At 39.4% G+C, this 23,791-nt stretch overlaps 1 protein-coding gene across 2 annotated transcripts in view; it reads left to right on the top strand.

The window, feature by feature from the left end:
- LOC115051760 (collagen alpha-1(I) chain) overlaps positions 1–23,164 on the top strand; it is an 86,938-nt gene extending 63,774 nt beyond the window's left edge. For both annotated transcript variants that reach the window (XM_029515382.1, XM_029515383.1), the window contains 33 exons: positions 121–174; positions 2,635–2,679; positions 3,821–3,865; positions 4,601–4,708; positions 4,882–4,935; positions 5,044–5,097; positions 5,265–5,318; positions 5,441–5,548; positions 6,476–6,529; positions 6,662–6,769; positions 7,017–7,070; positions 7,250–7,303; positions 8,000–8,053; positions 8,146–8,199; positions 8,858–8,965; positions 9,087–9,140; positions 9,264–9,317; positions 9,511–9,564; positions 11,353–11,406; positions 11,754–11,807; positions 11,884–11,937; positions 12,132–12,185; positions 12,702–12,755; positions 14,846–14,899; positions 15,006–15,059; positions 15,660–15,677; positions 15,946–15,999; positions 16,611–16,673; positions 17,882–18,047; positions 18,332–18,441; positions 19,065–19,145; positions 19,491–19,673; positions 20,512–23,164. In XM_029515382.1, the coding sequence (XP_029371242.1) occupies positions 121–174; positions 2,635–2,679; positions 3,821–3,865; positions 4,601–4,708; positions 4,882–4,935; positions 5,044–5,097; positions 5,265–5,318; positions 5,441–5,548; positions 6,476–6,529; positions 6,662–6,769; positions 7,017–7,070; positions 7,250–7,303; positions 8,000–8,053; positions 8,146–8,199; positions 8,858–8,965; positions 9,087–9,140; positions 9,264–9,317; positions 9,511–9,564; positions 11,353–11,406; positions 11,754–11,807; positions 11,884–11,937; positions 12,132–12,185; positions 12,702–12,755; positions 14,846–14,899; positions 15,006–15,059; positions 15,660–15,677; positions 15,946–15,999; positions 16,611–16,673; positions 17,882–18,047; positions 18,332–18,441; positions 19,065–19,145; positions 19,491–19,673; positions 20,512–20,661 (2,373 nt within the window). In that variant the 3' untranslated portion in view covers positions 20,662–23,164. The remainder of the gene's footprint in view (positions 1–120; positions 175–2,634; positions 2,680–3,820; positions 3,866–4,600; positions 4,709–4,881; positions 4,936–5,043; positions 5,098–5,264; positions 5,319–5,440; positions 5,549–6,475; positions 6,530–6,661; positions 6,770–7,016; positions 7,071–7,249; positions 7,304–7,999; positions 8,054–8,145; positions 8,200–8,857; positions 8,966–9,086; positions 9,141–9,263; positions 9,318–9,510; positions 9,565–11,352; positions 11,407–11,753; positions 11,808–11,883; positions 11,938–12,131; positions 12,186–12,701; positions 12,756–14,845; positions 14,900–15,005; positions 15,060–15,659; positions 15,678–15,945; positions 16,000–16,610; positions 16,674–17,881; positions 18,048–18,331; positions 18,442–19,064; positions 19,146–19,490; positions 19,674–20,511) is intronic.
- Positions 23,165–23,791: the final 627 nt, after the last annotated feature.

Here is a 23,791-nt window from a genome sequence, read left to right as displayed (position 1 = left end):
AATCAAAGGCAGAAATCCAACCTGATGAATGAAACTGATAGGGCTGACTTTTAGATGTATACACAGCAACGTCGGCTGTGTAGACAAAAATCCGAATGATGTTTTTCTCCTCTCCACCAGGGTGAGCCAGGTTTCCGAGGTTTACCTGGACCTGTTGGGAAGCCAGGAACCGCAGTAAGTGTGCACAGTTTATTTTCCTATCCACGAACCCCTGGGAACTGTGAGGAGTATGTGAAAGAAGGGCTGAGTACTGTTCTGGGGATTGGATTAAGACAGCAGCGATGATGGGTTCACTCCAAAGAGGCTTTGGTTAATAAACCAGCAAAGTGTGCGGCTGGTGTGTAGAGGCTGCCAGTTTATGGATGAAAACTGGATACAGTGATTGATTTTATCAGCGACCCTGCTGGTAAATCTAAAGGCAGAAGGGCATAGCACATCCCGCTGATGGAGGACAGATAGGTTTTCTCTGCTCTCCCATGTGAGAAGCATGGCAAGAATTTCTCTTCACATGTAAGAGCCCAGTTTGATATTGGAAGAGAAGAATAGCGTTCACACTGCTCTCCACGTGATAACAGTTTGATTAAATGTGGTTGACAAGTCATTCACATTCTGTGGCTGTTCTGTCTCATTGCACATCTTTCCTGAAAAACTGATTTCACCTACTGTGGAGAATTTGCTGTAATTAGCTCTGCATCTAATATCTCTAAATATCTCTTCAATATCTTCAAAATTCAGATGAGTTAAGAGCATTGTATTGTATAGAGTCACCTTTTGCTCTGAAAAATGGCCCCTTTAGATTCTACCAGATGTTGGAATCTTTATTTTCAGCCTATCCATGTTGTCATGAAGCATCAAATAATTTCTGTAGATTGTTCAGCTGCACACTCGGCTGCTCCACCACGTTCTAAAGCTGTTCTGTTACACTGGTTACACTGAACGTCACTGAACTCACTGCATTCGCTGTCTTGTTACCAGTCAGAGACAATTATGGCTTGTCAAATTATGCATGTCATTGTGCGGAAGTTAGCTAGGAGAAGATGGTCAACTGCTTCCTCAGCAGAAATCTAGATTCATCTGAGCAGACTACATTTTTTTTCCACCATTGATCCAAGTTTGTGCAATCTGAGATGCTCACTGCAGTAGTAAGGGGTTCTTCTGACCACCTAACTAATGTTTGCTGGTGTCAACACCTGCCTGCCAAGCCAGCCTGTCTGGTACCAGCAGTCATGCCACATTCAAATCATATCATTTTTCTCTTGACTCTGATTGATGGAAACTTGAACTAAATGTCATTTATGCATTGCACTTTATGATTGGCTGCATGGATAGATGCATTAATAAGCGGGCATAATAAAGTGTTCGGTGAGTGTAAAGTCCGTGAACTGGATCCACAAATAGAAACAGCAAACATGAAGCTTTGTTTCGTTAGTGTTTCTATAACTTGAAAAATTGTCTGAACTGTTGGTTTTTCTTCAGTGTCTTCAACGCTCTTTTGAAATTGTGTGCAAAGATAAAAGGTCAAACTTTCCTCTTGAAACTCATCTAACTTTCTGTAGCCTATAAATCAGTGCTCCTGTCTTTTGGTTGGTTGGATTTGAGTATAGGAAAGTCTCTCTTGCATAGAAGGGGTTAGTTTCAGTCATGGAAGTGAGAGTGTTTTCTGAAGTTCATTTCTTCCCCACCTCTACTTGTGGTGTCATTGGTTGCACATTCAGCTCACTCACATGGTTGCCCACAGCTGTAGCTGTACCATGGAGGTGGATTCATCAGCTGTTTGCTTTAGCACTAAATACGGTGTTAAAAGTCTTGGTCTTTTGTGTTGACTTTACTGAAAGCTTAGAAAGCCACACTGGAAAATAATCCTCTCAACAAAAAGAAGACATAGGCAGCCTGAATCAAGTTTAAAGTTGTTGTTTTTTTTTTTGTTTTTTTACCACATCTATATTTTATTGCGAAACTTTATAAGTGAAATTGACCTCAGATACAGAAATGATTCAGGGTTTGAAGTAGCTGCAGTAGATGATGTAGTCACGGGGCTACAATAGCAATTCATTAACATGAGATATTCATTAAGTCGCTGATGTTTACCCGGCATGCAAATGTCGCTAAGCCGCCAGCAATAAAACAACCCCTCAGTGCAGATGAGACGTACCTGACACACTAAGCTAATACTCAGTTATACTTTAGTAAAAAAAAACATAGCTCTTGGGAATAACATAGTGATTCAATTAAGGCACTTAAGTCACCAGCAGATAAATAACCTTGAAAGATTTCACACTATGTATGGCTAGCAGACTGTGGCCCAAGCTTTAATACTTTATCAAACTGTAATCAGGCCTCAGAAACCTGCATGGAATACAGAGTGTACTACTCTGTGTAATACTGCAATCATTTATTTTTATTGTATCATTTTATTTATTTTCCTGCATTTATTATTGTGTAATTTCCCCAACTTTCATTGAAATAAAAACCTTTTTTTTTTTTCAGGTTGAGCTCAGGCTGCAGTTAAGAGACATATTATGTCAGATTTTCATGAGAAACTCCTGATCCTATTTCCTCTCACGGTGCTCAGACAGGGCCATGGCCATTGGAGGGATTAGCATGTTCTGACTTGTCTGGATTTTTTTTTTTCAGGGTCTGTCGGGTCCTCCTGGAGAGAAGGGGCTCCGGGGACCTCAGGTGAGGGACACCTTTAGTTGGACAGGTTGTAAATCGAAGAGAAGCAGATATTTTGGTTAATGGTTTAAACTCTGATGATCCGATTTAATCATTGCAACTCACCGGCTCTGTTCAGTCCTGACAATAACATCCGTTTCAGATGATCCAGTCACAAATTGACAGTGCAGGCACATTGAGCTCTGGTCTGGGCCATGTTAGGTGACATTCGTAGCAGAGAGAAGGTAAATTCAGTCCTCTCTGAGGGATCTGGTACCTTACTGACATCCTCTGCCACAGCCTGTTTAATCCAAAGACTACATTTCATAACTAACTGTACAAAATGCCTTATTATTTCAAATGGCTCAGACGTCATTTCCCCTTAGAGCTGTGAGCAGCCCATTAATTCGCCTATCCCTCTGTGGTAGACACGCACGCACACAAGTAGACACAAATCCATCAGATAGGCCATTGCTATATGTGTTTATTTGCATATAGAGTGGGGAAGTGAGATCCAATTACACATGGTGACTGGAGGCGCATTTTGAAGTCAGGTGTGATGTGTGATCAGATCCCTGAAGGCTCAAGAAAGTGTCAGGTCTGAACAGGCTGGTCCCTGAGGAAACCCAGTTGGCAGTTATAATGTACATCATGAATGCATACACATGTTAGCAATGTTCACATGTAAATGATCTTCTTCTCTTTTTAATAACAGTCAGTGAAGAGCGCAGTCAATAAAAACACACTAGAGAAATCAAATCAAATATTTTCAGATTTTTCCATCACAGAAAAGGAAGAGATGCAAATCATGTAACCGAGTAACCTTTATTTAAATATAACTCTCTTCTTTTGGACAACAGTATTTAATTTATGAAGGTTTTAATGAGGATGAGTTTCATATGAACTGAAGCTTCTTATTGGGAGCCAAAGGTATGCCGTTAAAATTTTGTTCCTTTGACATAAAAGTAGAAGGTGAAAGTTTTGGGATATGGCAGTATCTTACAAGGGCTTAGTGCTGTTTGACATTTAGGGGCCATTTTCATGTCAGATATTGCTTATTCCACTGTTCCTTTGGCCACACAAACCATCAGAACTAAGCGGTCATGTGTTTCAAGTTTCTCTTTCCTAACTATAGCTGTTTAAGTGGAACTGTTGTTTCTCACAGGGTCGGCCTGGAGATGAAGGACCCAAAGGACTACAGGGACCAGCAGTGAGTTACAGTTGTTAGTGAAGATCAGCAGGTTGCACCCCAAATCTGTTGATCTGTGTATTCATGAAGGATTATTGTTTGTAATATTTTGGTTTATGTATTTGACTCACAAAAGTTCTGGTGTGTACAGTAGTGTGCGGTGTCTGCAATAAGGCTCAGCATCAAAAATGACAAATAGATCTACTGACACAATTTCTTCAAAGAAAGAAACCTGTCACAAGCTATACATGACACGGTAACATTTGCTTTAGGTGAAATTGCTGAGGCGGAGGCAAAAGCGCACAACCTTATTATCAGTGGCAATTAACGCGATGATGAATAGAGTCAAATGTATCAGACGGTCATCATTTTCATGGAGCAACATTTACCTCCGTGATATTGATTGGTTGAAAATGGTCATTTTAATTGATTTTCCATCACTGAAGTCTCTTCAGCACCAATTTCCGTGGATTATCACAGTCACCCCATGTGTATTTTGCAGTTTACCTGTATACTGACTTGGATCTCTAACAACTCTGCCAATTAGCTCTTTTACTAAACTTGATAGATTCAACTGATGTGTGTCACAGTCGACTGAATGTTAAAAATAAACTTGACAATAACAAGTTGAAAATGTTAGGCAGACTACCAATTAAACCCACAAATGCGACTTGCCTTTGTAACATTAGAGTTACACGTTAGGCTATTTTATACTGTAGTTGATCCCTCTTCTTACAGTTGTTATTTGACATCTAGGGCCCTCAAGGTCTTCCAGGTGCTGATGGGGCAATAGGAAAACCTGGACCCAAAGGAAGCATAGGGCCCGTAGGACCTCAGGGGCCACAGGGGCCAGCAGGAATCCCAGTGAGTGGGTACCTACCATCGACTGCTGTTTTTCTTCATGTCTGTTGTAGTGTAGAAAGCAGATATTCTCTCTGGTTTTTCATTGAAGTACATCTGAATATCGGATTCCTAACGTTAGAAACACCAGACACACCAGAAAGTTGTTTAACAGAATGTGTGTTGGATCTCCCCAGGGCCTGCAGGGTGCTGATGGGTTAATAGGAGCAGAAGGGGAACGAGGACCTAAGGTGCGACTTGTGGAATATGAGTGTTTTAATATATGCATATAATATTCAGGTTTGGATGTATCTGCGTTAATTTATGCTGAGTTACCGAACTGATTGTGAAATCTTCAGGGCTTACCCGGTTTGCCTGGTGACACAGGCCCCACAGGACAAGAAGGACAACAGGTTGGTGAAGTTTTACAGGGAAACAAATCAAGCTCCTGTTTTATTTAGCTTATTACAAAGTAGTTTTTCCCCCAATTTTATAGTGCAAATGTTGTATTACAGAAACATTTACTTACGTACTAGTACCGCAGAATCCTGTCAATTGAAGATTACTTTGACTTTGACAGGGTCTCCCTGGACAAACAGGAACGGAGGGCTTGTCTGGACAAAAGGGAGACCAGGTCAGTGACCTCTGAGATACCAGTCTGCGCCTCACTGTTTGCTCGGATTTCAAACATTTTATGCCATGCAACATGATGGTCTCAGGTAATAACGGTCTGATCTGCCTTTAAATGTTTCACAGGGAGACATAGGCCCATGTGGAAAAGCTGGTCCTCCTGGGCTCCCAGGAGAGAGAGGACTTGAGGGCCCAAAAGGCCTACAGGGAGCACCTGGATCAGCAGGTAAAGAGGTATGTGCAGTCACAGCGTCGGCTGTTTATACAAAGACAATCTTATTTTTAAACCATTACAGATTTTGACACAGATGTTGAGCCGCTGACAGAGCAGTTCATTACGAGGTGATTGTCCAATTCAGTAAAAAAATTTAAGGACCTCATCAGATAATCATCGGCTCCACCACATTTCCACATAACATCACGCAAACAGTCTGTCCAAACTGTGTAATAGTGAACAGATGTGTTTGTTTGTGATTTGTGTTGTTTTATTTATTGGTAGAATTAAATTGTCATCAGCCTATGATGTCCGAAGGGATTTCAGGTGCTCCATGAAATAGGACTACAAATGAAAAGCATTAAACCTGTCCCTCCACTGCCACACGCAGTAAGCTGTGAACTTAGATGCCCTTGATGAAGCAGAGGTGTCACTGCCTTGACTCCTTTGAGTTGCGTTGTCAGGTGACACCTTTGCGGTTTTATAGCAGATAAGCAGAGAGAACTGCTATGATTTATAAACCATGGAAAAGGCTGAGTCCCTTTTATGTTTCAATGATTTTGAAATCATGTCCCAATTATTGTAGTGCACTTTATTTTGGTTGCGAACTAAGCCGTTCAGAACTCTGCAGCTCGTCTTTTAACTGACAAACACAAATATGAGCCTATTACCACTGCTTTAGCATGACGTCACCGGATCCCTGTACGTTTTAGGATTGATTTTAAAATGTTATTATTGACCTTTAACTCAAACAGTACGGCGGCTAGTTGCCCCACAATAAGAAGGTCCTGGGGCCTTTCTGTGCAGAGTTTGCATGTTCTCCCTGTGCCTGCGTGGGTTTCCTCCCACCGTCCAAAGACATCGTGATTCAGTTGAACATGACGTCCAGAGAGTCTTTCATTCTTATGTGTAGTGAAACAGGACTTCTGTTTACGCCTCTGCTGCAGGGCGATGCCGGCCATCCGGGTGAAGCAGGGGATGCTGGTCCCAAAGGGGAGAAGGTACACATTACTACTACTTTACTTCACTTCAGGTTACTCAAGTTCATCATGTTCATGTCTGACTACATGTATGAAGATGGGTGTGTTAGTGGGACTCTGAGTTTCTGATCAGAGTGTCATTGCTGTTGACAGGGTGAGGTGGGACCTCTAGGTTTGACTGGTCGAGAGGGTCCCTGGGGTGCTTCTGGAGAAAATGGAGAAAAGGGCCCAAAGGGAGAAAAGGGCAACATTGGACTATTGGTGAATATCCGTAATCCTCAAAGATGGGGGGCAATTGTGTGTTTTTTAATTTTGCCACTTTTTAATGAAGTATCAAACACACTCCAAAGAAAAATGTTTACAATGTTTTTTGTTTTTTGTTTTTTTTAAATGTAATAAAGACAAATTATCTGAACTGTTGGTCAATATCAGTTTAATGAGAATATAAAGCTAATCAGTAAGGCTAATGAGCTTATTAGAGGCCTAATGTCACATTTATTCTCAACAGGGTGAACCAGGGTTGAGGGGTGAAGTGGGACCTCAAGGCCTTACGGGGTTAAAGGTGAGCTCATTTCAAGGTGTATTATAATGTCATGGATGTCCTGTGAAGAATGGTGTTCACATTACTTCAGTTGAATAGTTGACCGCTGTGACTGGCGTTTATTGATCCATCTGACGGATATGTTTTCTTCTCTTCCTGTCCACAAACATTTATCTGTGGTGTGTTTGTGCTCATTCTAGGGACTCTCAGGGCCTCATGGACCTGTGGGGTCCAATGGACTTCAGGGTCAGAAGGTAAAACAAACAAACAAAAAAAAAGTCATTTACAAGCTGTTGATATACTTATAATTTCCCTCATTACAATTTCATTCACTTCATTGGCTTCCAGCCGACTTTTTATTCCATTAAGCTGATGGCGTTCCTGCTTCCAGAAGTGACCACGTCACTTCATTCCCAAAAGTTCTGTTTGACAGTAATGTAATAACCATATATTGTTAAATAATCAATAATAGAAGAAAAAAAACGAGCAGAGTGCCACTCAGTTTACAGAAAGAGATCTATATACTCAGAAATGTTTTCACAACATTACCAGTCGCATGAATAGATGAAAAGGGTTACACAGTGTGTGCGTTCAGGCAGGTGAGGACCCATGGAAGGGGGATCATACGATGCTTGCTCATAACCTTTCTTGAGCATTGTTAATTTCAAGCTGCAGTGAAACCAACAGAAGACCTCCATGTTATTCTATTATTGTAACTGAATCCATATCAGTGCATTTGTGAAACAAACAAAGCAGTGGCTGATGACAGGCTGAGTAGATGTGCTGGTCCTCAGTCATAACCTAATTTCAGAATCAGAATCGCTTTATTGATCCCTGGGGGGAAATCGTATTAAGTTCATTGATCCGTATCCTGTGCACATGTTGGACATTTCCTGATGCACATGCTTTCTATACATCGACTCCTGTGCTCTGTTTATCCACCTCTCCAGGGAGAGGCTGGGCCATTAGGATCTACTGGACCTCCTGGGTCACGAGGTCCTCAGGTAACCTTTGAGTCCATTCAACATTTTCTACGACACTACTCAATGTGTAGTTGGACAAAAATCAATTTTCTCTCTTTTTGTCATGTTCATAGGGAATAAGTGGAGCGCAGGGTGTGAGAGGAGACACGGGCAAAGTTGGAACACCTGTAAGTATTTTTCAGTGTCAAGAAACATTCTGTTTAGTTGGTTTGCCTTAATCAAATCAAGATTCCATCTGTTTTACTGAAGTTGTTATCATAGCATGCATTCGTCTGAACTTTATAAACCAGATCCACGAGTGTCGCTAATGGAAGCAACATTTCTGAAAGCATGCTTTCCACTTTGTTCTCATACAGGAACCATTATGAATTAAGGGCTCATGGGAAGGCTACACCTTTAAGTGATTAACGGAGAAATTACGCTAATTACTGTGGTATTTATCTCATTTAGTTTAGACAGCATCTGATGATCCTGTAACAACTGAAGCCTTGGTAATGAAACAAAATAAACAAAAATAAGTGGCAGAGCTAGGGCCATCTTTAACCTTTCCAGTATTATGACTCCAGATATAACAGTGGCTGTCTTTTGGATGGTCTACTTATCTGGACTGGCAAAAGTTTGAAGACGTATAGGTTTTAACATCAGTGCTATTACGTGAAACTGAAGTTTAGTTGTGATTGAACTCACCAATCCTCTCAACCAAAAAGCTGGTTTTGATTGAATCATATTTTAGTTATGAATTAAGGATAAATGAAAACCATAAAAATGTAATAACCTGTGAAAGTCGTTATGTAGCCATGCATTTTTATTATATTTGGGTTGTAGGGTCAAGTAGGAAAAGCTGGACCTCTGGGAGATGAGGGAGCTAAAGGAGAACCAGGCACACAGGGACTGCAGGGGGAACCAGGAGCTCCAGGACCACCAGGGGAGAAGGTTAGTGTTGTACCTTATCAATGACAATCATAAGTCAACAAAACATGGTGAAGCATTTATAAAAATACAATGTACGCATGCATCCATAAATCTACCTCTGTAATATTGATTATCTGTGCAGGGTGAGGATGGACTGCCGGGAATCCAAGGTCCTCCAGCTCTTCCAGGCTTTGAGGTGAAAACTAAATCACTAATGGGAGCCATTAGCTCTTTCCCTCCTTAGAACTGCTAAAGATCATTTTCCCCCCTCAACAAACAACACATTACTGTGTTTTTGCTTCCGGCATTTGTTTTTCAGGGGCATCCTGGAGAAATGGGACCTCAAGGCCCAGCAGGTCCCGTGGGGGCTCCTGTAAGTTTGTAGCTGTGTCTGTCTGATGAAATCAAATGTTTTGGCTCCAGGTGTTGGTCTATGATTTTATCAGTTATTTCGTAGTGATGAATTATTGAGAAATAACCAAATATTCAAAACGGTGCGATTGTATAGATGGGTGTGTATTGCTTTTCCTGTCTGCAAATTGTTAGCAATTGTTGTTACTGTGCAGGGAGTGCAAGGAAAACCAGGACCTGAGGGGAAACAAGGAATGAAAGGGGAGAAGGTAAGGTGTCTGCACTGATTACAGCTGTAATGCTAAGCTAATTTTACTTAATTTACTACACAGAAATGAACGTGGTAAAAACTAAGCTAAATAATTAAATTACTTGACAAATAAGACTATTTCAACCTTTTACAAATTTACAGTGTTTTTGGCATTTGTCATATTTTAACTATTACAATAAATGGTTTCTTCTTTATTATGATCCCAACTCTCCCTGGGTTCCACTCAAAACCTTCAACCAAATACAAACAAAACATGAAAACAGTTCTGGAAAAACAGACCATTATCAGAAAATTCTTTCTCCAACATGTTATTGTGTATGCATACGCATATACAGATGTATTACACTCAATAAAAGGATTCCTTCCTCCAAGTGAACATTTACTTTTTTTATTTGCAGGTCTTAACAATTTTCACCCATCCATCATCATAATCACCTCCCGCAACCCAAAGCGTCATATAGAATCACCCCACAGTCATTTAGGCAGAAAATATGAAAGAACAGCTTTTCAGTTTCACAACGATGCATTTTTTCAGCACTCTAATATCTGCCCTCTGACTTCCTTATTACCGGAAATGTACAATAAACACAGGACTCATATCTTAATCATATTATAAGCATCTGAACCCTGCCACACTAATCCACATTTCACGAACTTGACTTTTCCTTACTGAAGAGTAGCACGAGCTTATTCAAACATAGCTGTCTCACAAACCAAATTACTAAAACACTAACTAAAACAGTCTATGAACCCTTAAGGGTGAATATGAACATACATGCTGTCAAGAATATCACTTTTGACTGTTATAGTTCTTAAGGTGACTGGTCATGTGATTTGAGTCCATTCATAGCTTCTCTTCGGCATTAACAGTGTGTCAGTGTGATTTGGTTCCCAGTTGTAATTCCTGTTCCCCCCTGAAAAGCCAACACAGCACCAACCCAGAACTGGGTTGGGCGAAGTGGTACAAAATGACTGATGATTTACGTGAGATTGCAGCGAAAACGAATTTCCCTCTTGATTTTTTAAAGTCGGTACTGCCAGTCATTGTTTTAATGGTAAAGAGTTAATTGCATATTTGTGATTTCTTAGCTACGAGTTGACGCCTGTTGATTTGTTTGTAATTTTTAATGAATAAATAAATGCCATGCTTTGTTGCTGACTTATTGTATCTATGCAACAGTTTAACTTGTTGATCATCACAATGTCAATTATGTAGGCCTAAAGCCTATTTTATGGGCATGTCATGCAAGAGATAACATAATGGGTAGGCTATCAGGAAAAAATATTTTAAGTGTTCAGTGATCATTGATTTTCGTATAAATCATACACTTACTTGGAACTAAGCTAGTGTGTAACCTAATTCCCATCCCAGTTTCCCAAAGGGCGCAAAATGGATAAATTCATGTCAGTCGTCAGTCGCGCATGCTAGCCAGTTAGCCAGCAGCCCATTTCGAATCGACTAACTAGTGTAAGTGATCCGGCAGTGAGGTTTACTTAACGTAGGCTAATCTCGCACAGCTAGGCTAGCTGGCATCCATTTACACAAAATTACAATGAATGGTCTAACAAATGCATTCTCAATTTATTGTTTTAACGTAATAAATAACATATATTTATATAACATATATAACATCGGTAACCTACGCATTGGTTTGTGCCATTTTGCTTTCCGTACACAGAGCTGTGCTTCTATTTGTGTTTCTTCCTTAAGTACGTACGGTAACATAGCAACTACGCATGACGCATGAGATGAAGGATAATTTTTACTTTTTTTTCCCCTCCGTAGGGAGACGATGGCAGGACTGGACCACCAGGGAAAGCCGGACATGCAGGCAGGAAGGTGAGAGCCTTCTGCCTCAAAATTGTTAAAATTCTGCAGGTGCAGTGCTGATTTAAAGAATGTAAAAGCGTAGCAGGAACTCCACAGTTGTGGTGAATCCAAGAAGGCAAATAGTATTTCTGTTTGTAATACTGCTTTCTAGAACTAAGAAATTTATAATTTGATTTAAAAGAGGCTATATTTTTTTTATAAAAGAAAATATACATGCAGTGACCCATGAGCATGAGATTATAAAGGAAATTGGCCATAAACAACTTGTTGTTTCCAAGTACATATACATATATAACTGAGTTATACAAAATATCAGGTTGTTTCACATGTCCATGCCACATTTATTCTTTCCTCAGGGGAGACGGGGGAAGGCTGGAGGCAGAGGGACCAGGGGGGACAGAGGACCAAAGGTGAGATTTGTGGCTTGTGTACACCCAGTTTAATGATGATATATGAGCTAAAAGTAGATGGTGTTTTGTCATTCAGGGTGAAAAAGGAGACGTGGGGCTGGGAGGCCTCCTTGGGTGGCCAGGTCTCATCGTAAGCCAATTTATTCATTCACTTAACATTAGTTAGTCGGATTTTATGTTGCAGCTGAATATATTCACACATTAGCACTGAGGTTGTCTGATGAGCAATATGCCCCTCTCTGATAAGAGATCAGCTAAATAATGACTTCCACAGTTAAAATGCATTTAATCGGTCAAGTGCTATGTATTTGTTTTGTCTCTAAGGGAATCCCTGGGTTACGTGGCGAGCTGGGGGATCAAGGGGAAAAGGGAAAAGTGGTAAACAATAATAAATACATGCCACACAGATCTAGTGAAAGGCTTCCTTTCAGGTTTAGTGAGGCTGGATTTTACTGGATTCACTTTGTGACAATAAGGTTAGCTTCATTTTGAATAAAAGTGATTCATTCTATATTCAGTAGTCTCAGATAAGCACAAAATAATATTGTTTACTAATATTATACAGACATTTTTGTTTGTCAATTTTTATGACAAAAAAATTACTCAAACATTATATGCAACATATACTGTATACATACATATGTTCACCGCACACTCAAACATAATTAGCATAATTAACAGGACCAAAAAAAACAAAACACAAAATATGAATTGTGATGATGAAAGAAAAATGTTATAAGTCATAAGCAGAAATGAGAAATGCTGTTAATAGTAAGCTGTTGCTGTGCTGTGCCTCATAAAATGTTTTCTCATTGGGTTTATGGGTTTATTTTGGTTTCACAGCAGAGCAATTTCTTTATTATGAAGTGTAAGCTGCAATGTTTGTGTCCTCAGGGTGAGAAAGGAGACATGGGTGTGCCTGGACTGTCCGGCAGTGACGGCTTGAAGGTAGGAGCGTTTAATTGTGTGGTGTTTTAATAAGGAAAGAAAAGTCATGTTTCTAAAGCAAATAATAATAATAACATGTAAAGCGTTAACTTTGTATGTGGGTGTGATGGTACGGTAACAAATAATTCTAGCAACACGCCCTTACTGATAAAAATAATTTTGTCCCATTATGCTCATCATACGTAACCATTGACTGTAATACTCACTACATTGAGATACTGCACAAATTTTACTTCACGATGTAAAGTTTCCTCTATGTGGTTCACACTGACTGTTTCAATAACTTCTAATTAACCCTTTATTCAATTATCCTTACTCCATTCATATTAGACACTAAATTCTATTAAATAATTGTTTGACACATCATCACCATTATTTATAATCATCACTTCAAATAGCCCCACAAAGGTTGCTGCATTGTTTAGTGGTGGGCAAGTAGCATGCAGAAGCTAAAACAGAATGATTAATTAGGGTGAACATGTATTATAATGATCATCCCATGAAAATATCTTACATTGATTCATGAAGAGGGTGTGAAGGGTAAACTGTGGTTGCAGCAAATGCCTGCCATTTTAATTGTGTAGCTGAGCCATCTTGCAAAACTTGGGAATAGATTTACTAACTAAAGGAATGTTCTTATGAGTATTTCTTGACTTGTCTGAAGAGTGATGTGTTTGAAATGGGCTTCATCGGAGAACTACTCAAAAGTGACACATACAATGTATGTGTATCTGACAATATGAGTTATTCACCTCACATTTTTCAAAGAAATTCATGACTTGTTCAAAACGTGACCAAATTGACCACCTGTCTTCACAAATAAATGTAACGGATATTTCAGGCATATGCATGTCGGTGCAGGCTGTGCATATGATTGAAATGTCCACAAGTAGATTAAGGTCAGAAATGCAGTCCATGTATCCAATAACAAGTGAGAATGAGAATGAGGTTATATCCCGGGGCAGAGATTGGACTAGTCCCCAGGTCCATAGCATTGAAAATTTCTTCAGTTTATTCTTGGAAATCATGTCTTTCTGCCATTTTTTTATGCAAGGAGTAGAAACTTATTTCCACCCTCTCAGGATAAAGCCTTTTTGCTATGGCCATACTAAGCCTAAAAGCTTGTTGCACTGCAGGGGAAAAAGTCAAAGAGTAGTTGGAGCCACCCATTATCACCAAGAGACTGGCAGGGACTAACCTTTTGCTGGAAAAGAGCACACAAACTGTGCTTAGGGCATGACCAGAAGAGATGGCCTAAAGTCCTTCAGGTTACACTGATCACAGGTGGCAGAGATGGAAAGGAAGAGTCTGTTCAGTTCTTCAGGTCGTGTAAAAATGCAATAAATTACTGTAAGCTAAATAAGAAGAAGACATGGGTCACATGGGTCAATCCCATCTGACTTTTTCACCCATAAATTGTGAGTGTCCTTCATGCAAGCCTCTTTATGTGGACAGAGAGTAAATGTTTTTGTAGCTGGGGATTCCAGTCCCAAACTCACAGAAGTTTAAAAAAAAAAAAAAAAAGTGTTCAAGGGGGAGACAGCTGACTGCAGCCATCAGTGATGTTCCTGAAATCCTCTGATGTTTCAGGTCTTTCAACATCAAACTCCCTCCCTCAGGTGACCTAGCCAGGGTTGATCAGACTCTGACCGGCTCTATCCGCTTGCCTCCATGATGGTCTTGATGGATTCCTATTTGCAGCTCCAATAATGCCAATAGGCAGCTGACACTTTTAGTGAATGGCCCGCAAAGTCTCTACACATCATCTCAGCGGGCTCCAAAAGATAAAAATTAAAAGGTTGACATAGCACAATTTCCTTTCAGCCCATGTAGACTCTGATATTCTGTATTTTAATATCTGAGCTCACTTGAAGCTATGTGAAATTAAAGTCTTTGAATGAAACTCCCAAGTTGAGATGGCACTTTCCATGGCATTAACTGTGCTGATGATCAGATCTCACAAACACACATCTCACTGTGAGTCTGATAGTTTGGAGCAAAGAAGGACCCTCACACAAGCATGCAAGGTAAAATGTGATTGTATTGGCCCCATTGTGTTATTCCTGTGTGTGTGTTTTTTTTTTTCCCAGGGAATCCGTGGTCCTGATGGGTTGCCAGGTCCAATGGGCCAAAAGGGAGAGCAGGTACGTACAGTATAGTTTGCATTCGTATTAGTTTTACTTTTATGTTGAGAAGGCGATGTGTTAATATTCTTTGATGGTGTTCACTCCTCTCTTTTCCTTTTTTAAGGGGAGCATTGGTCCTCCAGGGTGGAGGGGTGCGCCGGGGATTCCAGGAATGCCTGTATGTTTTTTAATTCTTTCTGTAAAACCCTTTTTTACCAACTTGTGCAAAGTGTTTTGTTTCTTTTATATATATTGTGGCAGTCTCTCATTTCATTTTGCTTTTATATTGTAGTTACCTTTCTGGAAAGAAATCTGCAGCAGTAAAAATCCCTTTTGATATTCATAGTTCATTCAAGCAATGTTTTTTATTCTTTATTTGCCAGGGATGTATGGGGTATTTTAAATTTTAGCCATTCATCTCTCACTCAACTTTCTTCCAGATTGTGACATAAACAGATAGCAGATATATGGAGTGTTTGATGGAAATGTTATTGTTTTAGAATAACGCCAGTCATCCCTGTAAAGCAGCGGCTGCTATCTATCAGCCAACTAATCAGCTGCTAGTCTCTTGAATCTTTCACACTTCAGCAGCACATTATGACTGTGTTCATCCTTGGGGGAAAAGCCAGTGATTTGGATTATAAAATATGTGAGGCTGTGGCTGATGGGTTTGTAATGCAGCAGATAAAAGGACTTGAAGCTCTTTGTTGATAAATGCATGTCACAGTGAGAAATCATGCTAATGTTTTTTCCCCCTTACTCTCTCTTTCTGTTGAAGGGTTTGTTGGGATTAAAGGTATGAAATTTTCTACTCAAGTACTCTTACTCTTACTCGTAAATTCCACTCGGCATTATCTGAAGCAAAACATTTTTTTTTTTTTTTACATCAGCATCCCTTTGGTTTATAATAGCACATATAATCATGAAGATGTAACTCTGTGGTGTCAGTGTTATTTGTGTTTTTGCAGCAGTCTCTGCTTTCATATCGGTGTGTTTTGTGGTGTGGCAGCTTTGTGAAACACAGTACAGAATCATTTGCTCATCACATTCTCTCTCCTCTGCAGGGCTTGAAAGGCTACCAAGGCTTGCCTGGTCTTCCTGGCAGGAGGGGTCTCCCTGTGAGTTTACACCCAAGTTAGATAAGGCAGGATCAAAGTGACTTTGAAAGTTTGGCTGGTTGAAAAATAATGTTGCATCACACCACAGAGCAAATACCACACATTCAAAACTTATACATTATTCAACGATATCTGCAAATACCTAGAAAAAATTCAGTTGATTATCGCAGTAAACGTGTTTAGTTTATCATTAGAGGCCATTAGAAAGGGCAGAAATAGTTTGATTCTTAGTGAGACAACCACCATAAAAGAGCTTAGCAGTTGCACATTAGTAAATAACTGTGAAAGTGGGAAAGGTTTTTTTTTCCCCCCAATTCCTGCTCACTCACTTGTTTTCTGAATTTTTGAAGGTTATCAAGACATAATAATTTTGTAATCAGATTGCAGCTAAAAGCAAGATGAAAATACTGAAATCAAACTTTGTGATAGATAACCCAATCTTATTCACAACCTCAATTCCAAAAAAAGTTGTTTACATTTTCCACAGTGTCACAAAATTTGGGGAATTGGAGTTGTATGTTTTTATGAATATGTTGAGGATTTTACACAAATACATTTAGGGTTTTTCATTTTGTAGTGTTTGAAGTGTCATTTGTATGTTTGTGTTTCAGGGTCCACCCGGTCTTCCTGGACCTCCAGGACAATCACTTAATATGACACTCACTCAGCTTAAGGCAAGTTCCTATCCAGTTTAATTTAAATATGCAACTACATGATCATATCATCATATGCAATCTGAGGAATTAAGATAATGAAGGATTTACGTTAATATCTTATACTGATCATACTATATGTTGGGTTGGGAATCTTTTACTATCTCACGAGTCGATTGGATTCCGATTTTTGAGGCTAACATTCAATTCAAAATGATTTGATTCATAATGATTTATGCTTCAATCTATAGGTGTGCAAAGGATCCTCATGATCTACTCCAGTCTGCTTTGCAAGACAGAATGACAAATGGAGACATTAAAGTGTATTATTCACATTTATTAAGTTTAAAACTTTTATCCATGCTTAGATGGAATTGTTGCATAAAAGCAATATCACACATTGCTCAAGTAGCAAAAATAAAAGGTTTCCTCACTTTGCAAAACTTGCACATCTCATGCCAAGCTCGACCTTCACAGGCATTCAGTAAATAGCGCCCTATAAAATCCACGATCACAAACAAACGGAACTCATTATGAGCACAGAATAACATTGAACTGGCCAACATTTTGCATGAACATTTTTTTGTTTTGTTTTGTTTTTTCCGGAATGAAAAGGAACGTATCTGTTGGGAAAATGCTCCAAGGGAGTCACTAATAATGCACGCCCCCCTACCCATGAATGAACGTGGTGACTTGAGTGTAGTGGGCACGGTTTGATTCTCAGTGGGTGACCTGATGTAAATGTATGTGGTGACCTGAGCAGCACGGTGGCTGTTGTCCCCAATAAGAATAGCAAGGTTTGAATCTGATGGTTAATTGGTAGCAACTGATGGACTGGGCTACAGCAAGGAACGGCAACCAGACCAGACCAGACTTGACAAGACACCAGACTAAAGACCGAACCCCCCAGAGACTAGACATGGCCAGACCCGAGACACGACCTCCCCAGAGACTAGACCAGACCAGAGACCGGACCCCTGCAGAGATGAGACCAGATCAGACCAGACCAGACCAGATGATTTTGGGACATTTTAAATTGATTCTGAATCGTAGTAAATGAGAATCGTGATTCTCATATGAATCGATTTTTTGACACACCCCTATTATATGTGCTGTTTGTCAGAAATATGTCTAGAATATAACTAAAGCCCATATTCAATTTAAGTTAACACACACAAAACTTAAATATGCAGAATTAACTAGAATGTATATTTTGCTTCCATGTCCAGGACCTGATGTATCTGTCCGATAAGCCCAACTACTCCCTGATCCAGACTCTTCTGGATTCAGTACAGCACGAGCTTCGGCTGCTGGTAGATCCTCCTGATGGCAGCAAGGAGCATCCTGCCACCACCTGTCTGGAGCTCTGGCTCTGTCACCCTGAGTACAGCAGCGGTCAGTCACAGAAACATTTAAAATACAGTGGAGGTAGTGCTGTTGGAGGCTTTTCTGTTGTTTGTGAGCATTGTCCTGCATGAGGATAATGCTGCAATAAACGCATCTAGTTATAGTTTGTTATAGAATTATAGAACTATAGTATAGTATAAATATAATAGTTTACTTCAGATTGGTAGTAAACACAGAAAGAGTGACATCAACAGAAAATCTCATACAAGCCTCTTAGATATTGATAGTGATAAACTGCAAAAACCTGAGCCCTCGCTGGCCTTCTTTTGTAGGAATGTATTACATCGATCCCAACCAGGGCAGCCCAGCCGATGCTCTGCTCGTCTACTGCAGCTTCTCTTCCACAATGAAAGAGACCTGCCTCCATCCTCAAGACTCTCAGGTTTGAAGCCATCACCAGGCACCATGTCGGCTAAAGTCTCATAGTTATGATGTGTGATCTGACTATTACTCAGCTCACAGCTTCATACTGTTGACTGGCACATCTGCAGTGATGACTCAAAATCATTTTTGGTAGTTTGGATGTCAGTGCTACTGTAACAAAGGAGAATATTGTATTCTGTCACTTCACTGCTGAAATCTGCTGTCTGCCACACAGACACACACACACATTCTCCTCCTGACTTTAAGAAGGACAAACTAGGCACTTCCAAGGATAATCAGAGTAATCAGGCACAAATGTTATTATTCCCTTTATTTTATCCTCTCTTTGCAGTCTGTATGAAAACACACATTTACCTGTGGCCCTTTCCAACCCCCAGTAAATACTTCTACTATTACGAAAGATAAAACATTGACTTCCAAAGATAATATGAATTGGTCGAGCGTAGTTTGCCGTGGGCACTTCTTTGACTAATGATGCCAGCTGACTTCAGGTTCATGCTTGAGCTGGATGCTAATGCAGAATTCATCAACTGCTGTCTGAGCATCGCTGGTGATCTTTTGTGTGGAAGCAAGACTTGAATTCAGATTTGAAAAATGTGTCTGTGTTCCCTCCTTTTGCAGCTGCCCATGAAAGCGTGGCTGGAAGAATTTTCTGAGGAAAGATCTTTTGAATGGCTCAGCAAGCTGGAGCAGGGGTTTCAGGTGGGTCAGTCAAACATTCGTTTAAGCTGTCTTCAGGGATGTTACTGGACGTTTGAGTGCACTAGAGTGGCATGCATGACATAATACATGTAACATCTCACTTCACATAGTTTATTTATTATTTACAAAGAAAGCAGCAGTGAATCCAGATCCGTCTTTTGTTTGTGTCAATGTGCTGAAATTAAGAGCAGTATTCCCTCCTTTTAAGCCCTACCCCCAACAACTTTTCTACTGTCATGTTTCTTGTATTGTTTTCTGTCACATGGATTCCATTTAATTGTTAATTTATAATCTATCAATCAGATGGTACTGTGTAATATATCAAACTGTTGTTCCTCCTTTCAGTTTCACTACCCAGGTGCTAATGTGGTCCAGATGCGTTTTCTGAGGTTACACAGTAGCACGGCTGTCCAGAAGGTGACCTTCTCCTGCCATCCAGGACACAGACTGGGCCAGACAGAGCGAGACATCAAATTTCTCACTGACACAAGGAAGCAAAGTTACGTTGGAGCACTTAAAGACTGTGTGGTATGTAACTAAGTCTCTGCGTCTCTGTAGCTCTAACCTGCCAAGCTTTGAGGAAGCACTCATAACAATAAGATTTATCGATCAGATATTGAACGAGAGCCATGGGCTTCTCCTCAGAAGCTTATATACTGTAACTTAAAATCCAAATATATAATGATATGTCTTAAGATATGATATATATCTTAAAACCAGTAATGTTACAGTAAAAAAAAATGAAATAGTTCTTTATCAATATTATTATTAGCTTGTTAGTTTTAGTTTAATATTAGCATTAGCTGAATATGGTTGTGCTTGACACCTCTGGACTGACTAAAAGAAGATGAAGATCTAGTTTAAGGTTGAAGGATAAATGGATGGCTCCAACATTGTACTTCTCTATTCTTATTATCCAGTCAGTGATCTTTACAATACTTTCCACATTCGCCCATTCACACACATTCATTCTTCACACCTACACATAATTTGAAGTTCAGTGTCTTATCCAAGGAAGACACCACAACTGGAGCAGTCGGGGACAGAACCAGCAACTTGATGTCTTAATTTTATTATTTTTGGCTTGGTCCTGTATGTATCATCTGGCAAACCTGAAAATATAAGGCAAAATTTATCTCATAAATTGAGAAGTTTTCACATTCACTATATTCCATGTTTTCTTATATTAAAGAACTGAGAAGTTCAACAGGTTATGGATACAATCAACTTTTGCAACCCTAAGGCATGAATAAGAATAAGTGATATATAAGTTAAAATATGGTGAACTGTAACTATTGCATAAAAACCGGCTAATGATTAATAGCTATTAAATTTCCAACATGTACTCTTTTTTTCTGAATATCAGCCTGGAGAGGAAACAGTTTATGGACCTCGGGAGTCTGTGTTTGAGTTTGAGGACCTTCAACTGCTTCCGCTTAGAGACTTGGCACTAATGGGAGGTGGAAATACCACATACCACTTCGGCTTCACTGTCGGACCAGTGTGTTTCAGCTAGAGGTGCTGGAAAGTTCTGTTGTCCCACAGGACTGACGGGTCCAGGACACACACCTCCATTCAAAACATGGACACTAAGAGGACAACTGGACTATATCCTCAAATTTCTGAGGATGTCACTTCCTTTTCCTGTTGTTTATGGGGATTTGATCTCTCAAGTTGAGTGACTCCATATTATTGAATCTGAGAAGGGTACAAAAGCCCCCAGCCTTTTCTTTCATGGAGAAGTCAATTTTGTTTACAGAGACATCTTGATTGAATTATTTAAAAACTTTTTTTTAACCTTTATATTCAGTGTTTTTTTTCCTCTGGTTGATTTTTGATATGTATTAAGGGCCTCTGTTATATCCTGCCCATATTTTGTCCCAGCTGACCTCTAAACTATGTGTCCTGAATGAGGATGCAGCTACTGTCGCCCCATTGGTCCTATTATTCTCTTAAATCTACAACCACTGATTTAGTACAGCAAGTCCACTCAGAGGTCACTTTTCTCAAGATGATGACACAGTTTTATTTCAAAGATCAACATTTGTTGAATTCCAAAAACAATAAAAGGGGCCATTAGTATTATCTTATATATAGCTCCAATTTCAAACCCGCATTCATTGTTTTTACACGTTCATAAAATGATATGTTTTTACACATCTCAGGTATTGTACTTTACTGATACATACATGGGCACTGAAGCTAATGTAGCCACTGTTGGTTAGTTTTTTAGTTTAGTATTATAACTAGATCTAACAGAGCTAGGAAAACGACATACAACAATGCTAAACTTGGCTATGTAGCAATTGCATAACTTACAAATTGCTCTTTTGAGAAATTATAAGTTTAGAAATGTTGAACATAAAATCTACAGGAGAAGACCAAAACAAACAATCAATTAATATACTGCCAAGTATGGTTTGTGTAGGCAAAGCTTGAAATCTATTGTTCCTCTGTAAGATGGAGCACCAACATGTATTAATGTGCTGAATGCCATCACCATACACACCGCTTACTTCTGCTTGTGATGTTTGTCAAAAACACAGCATTCTGCTGTTTTATGAGGTTAGAAAAAGAAATCCAAAATTTTTTGCAGTTCTCTCATATCAGGAAGAATATATGGGTTTAGGAGCCAGTGGCAGGGCAGGGAGGACAGAAAGTACTTAGAGATGGACGAGCATGTTTTTGGTTTTGGTCTGTCCATGGGATTTGTTGACATTAAGAAAATAATCTAACGGCAGCCTTATCCTTTTAAGTGGTGAGCTCCTGTATGCTGTTAGGATGGTTTTCAGTTTCAGTCATTGGTCATTAGGCTTTAAATAGCAATTCAATAGGCAGCATCTTTATAAGATGCAGGCTACGGGCTGCATCAGCCAGTCACAATTAGATTATTAACCCAGCAAAACTGATTGGAGGAATAATTCAATGAAAATCCATATAAGAGAAAAACTGAAATCTGAATTACAAAATACTAAAAAGTTAAATTTCCAACACATTGTCAGACTGACACACTGAAGTGAAACAAAACAAAACAGACTTTGTAATTACTTTTTCCTATTTCCCTGAAGGTTTGTCCAGTTGTGCTGTCAGTTTATTAGGAGTTCACCACAATTTCTTTCAGTTTCATTTTTCTCTACAAATGTTCAACATTATTTACTATGAACAATATAAATGTTACATTCACTTGTGCTAAGATGATTAAAGAAATTATCTCTTTTTTGTTACTCTCATGTAAACCAAAGACTGAAACTCTCATATCCACGTTTCCTCACATAACAATACTGTAATTTCTTTCACAGTACTGTAAAGATTGCAAATCAGTTTATCTGTATAGCAAGTGCAAGAGTAGAAGCATAGCACTGCAATGTGCTTTTAGCCACTAGTGGAAAAAGGAGCCTATTACCGCCCGCTTAGCCCCAAGTAATTGCTGTCGGTCTGAATTTCTCCTTCATTCAATCTGAGAAGTGCTTGGATGCCGAGAAAAGGATCAAACCTTGTGGCAGAATCTGGATGTGGTGTTTGTGTCTCAGAGCAACGGTTAATGGTAGCTGAGGAGGTCCGGTGTACAGTTCGCAGGGAGGAGAAGATCTCAGGGAGTTTGTGGTGAGAGCGTAGTCTTCAGGCTTAGGCAAAAGAGCAGCTCTGAATTTGTCAAAACGCCAAAGCTTCATTCCCTTGCTTATACTGAACTGCCTCCCACAAAGCTGAGGCATAATCTTCTACCATATTGTCAACAGCATGTGAATAATAAGGTAATTAGGTTAAAGTTTTAGTATCTTAACCAAAGGTCCGCAGATTCTGGCCAAGGGTTTATTTTTTTATTGTTTATTATTTGTATTTAGATTTGTCACATCATCATACCACATGATTGCCTTAGCTGGCTGAGACTGATCATTGTTACTTTGCTTGTTTTCAAATTGTCATTTAAAAAAAAAAGAAAAGGCATGCTAGACATCTGTCGTGCGTCATCCCTCTGTCAGTTCGTTCAACAAATGGTGTCAGCTGAATAAAAAAACCCAAACAACCAAATATTGACTCTACTGTTTTTGGTCATTAAACAAAATAAACTTTTGTTGATGGCACTGTAGGGAGAGTTTGGAGATATCATAGTAATTCATCCAGAGGGAACCATGAATGTATCATTAATGATAATTAATGGAATAGATGTGGAGACATGCAGTCAGAGCCATGTAGCTCAAAGGTGACATTACCCTAGAAAGTATTTGTTTTCTTTATTAAGATCTGAAACAATGTTTTGTAAGATAAGGCATCAGACTGACAGAATCGTTGAGGAATCAGTTGCCTTAATTTGTGTCAGCTAAGTGAAATACATTTACTTCATTAAAAATAGATCCACATCAGCAGGTCTTGAGGTATTGTCTGAGTGCTTATCTGATATTGGTAACCATATATTCGGCAAAAAAGAAAGGTTCTAGCTAACAGCTGTTTTTATTTCACAAAATATTTCCTCTTGGGTTGCCATGAATCTGCCATCTCTTTAATCTGCCTGTGGGAAAGCTACAATTTCTTTGGGAACTATTTGTCATATTCTGCTCCAAGCTTCGCTTCAAAAAAGAGTAGCTTTTTCTGAGAAAATAAAAGAGAAATTTGATATAGCAAAATAGACAAAAAAATAAAAAAAATCA

The sequence above is a fragment of the Echeneis naucrates genome, chromosome 12, assembly GCF_900963305.1.
Source record: "Echeneis naucrates chromosome 12, fEcheNa1.1, whole genome shotgun sequence".
Classification (NCBI taxonomy): Eukaryota; Metazoa; Chordata; class Actinopteri; order Carangiformes; family Echeneidae; genus Echeneis; species Echeneis naucrates.
This window is presented reverse-complemented; position numbering and strand designations above follow the sequence as displayed.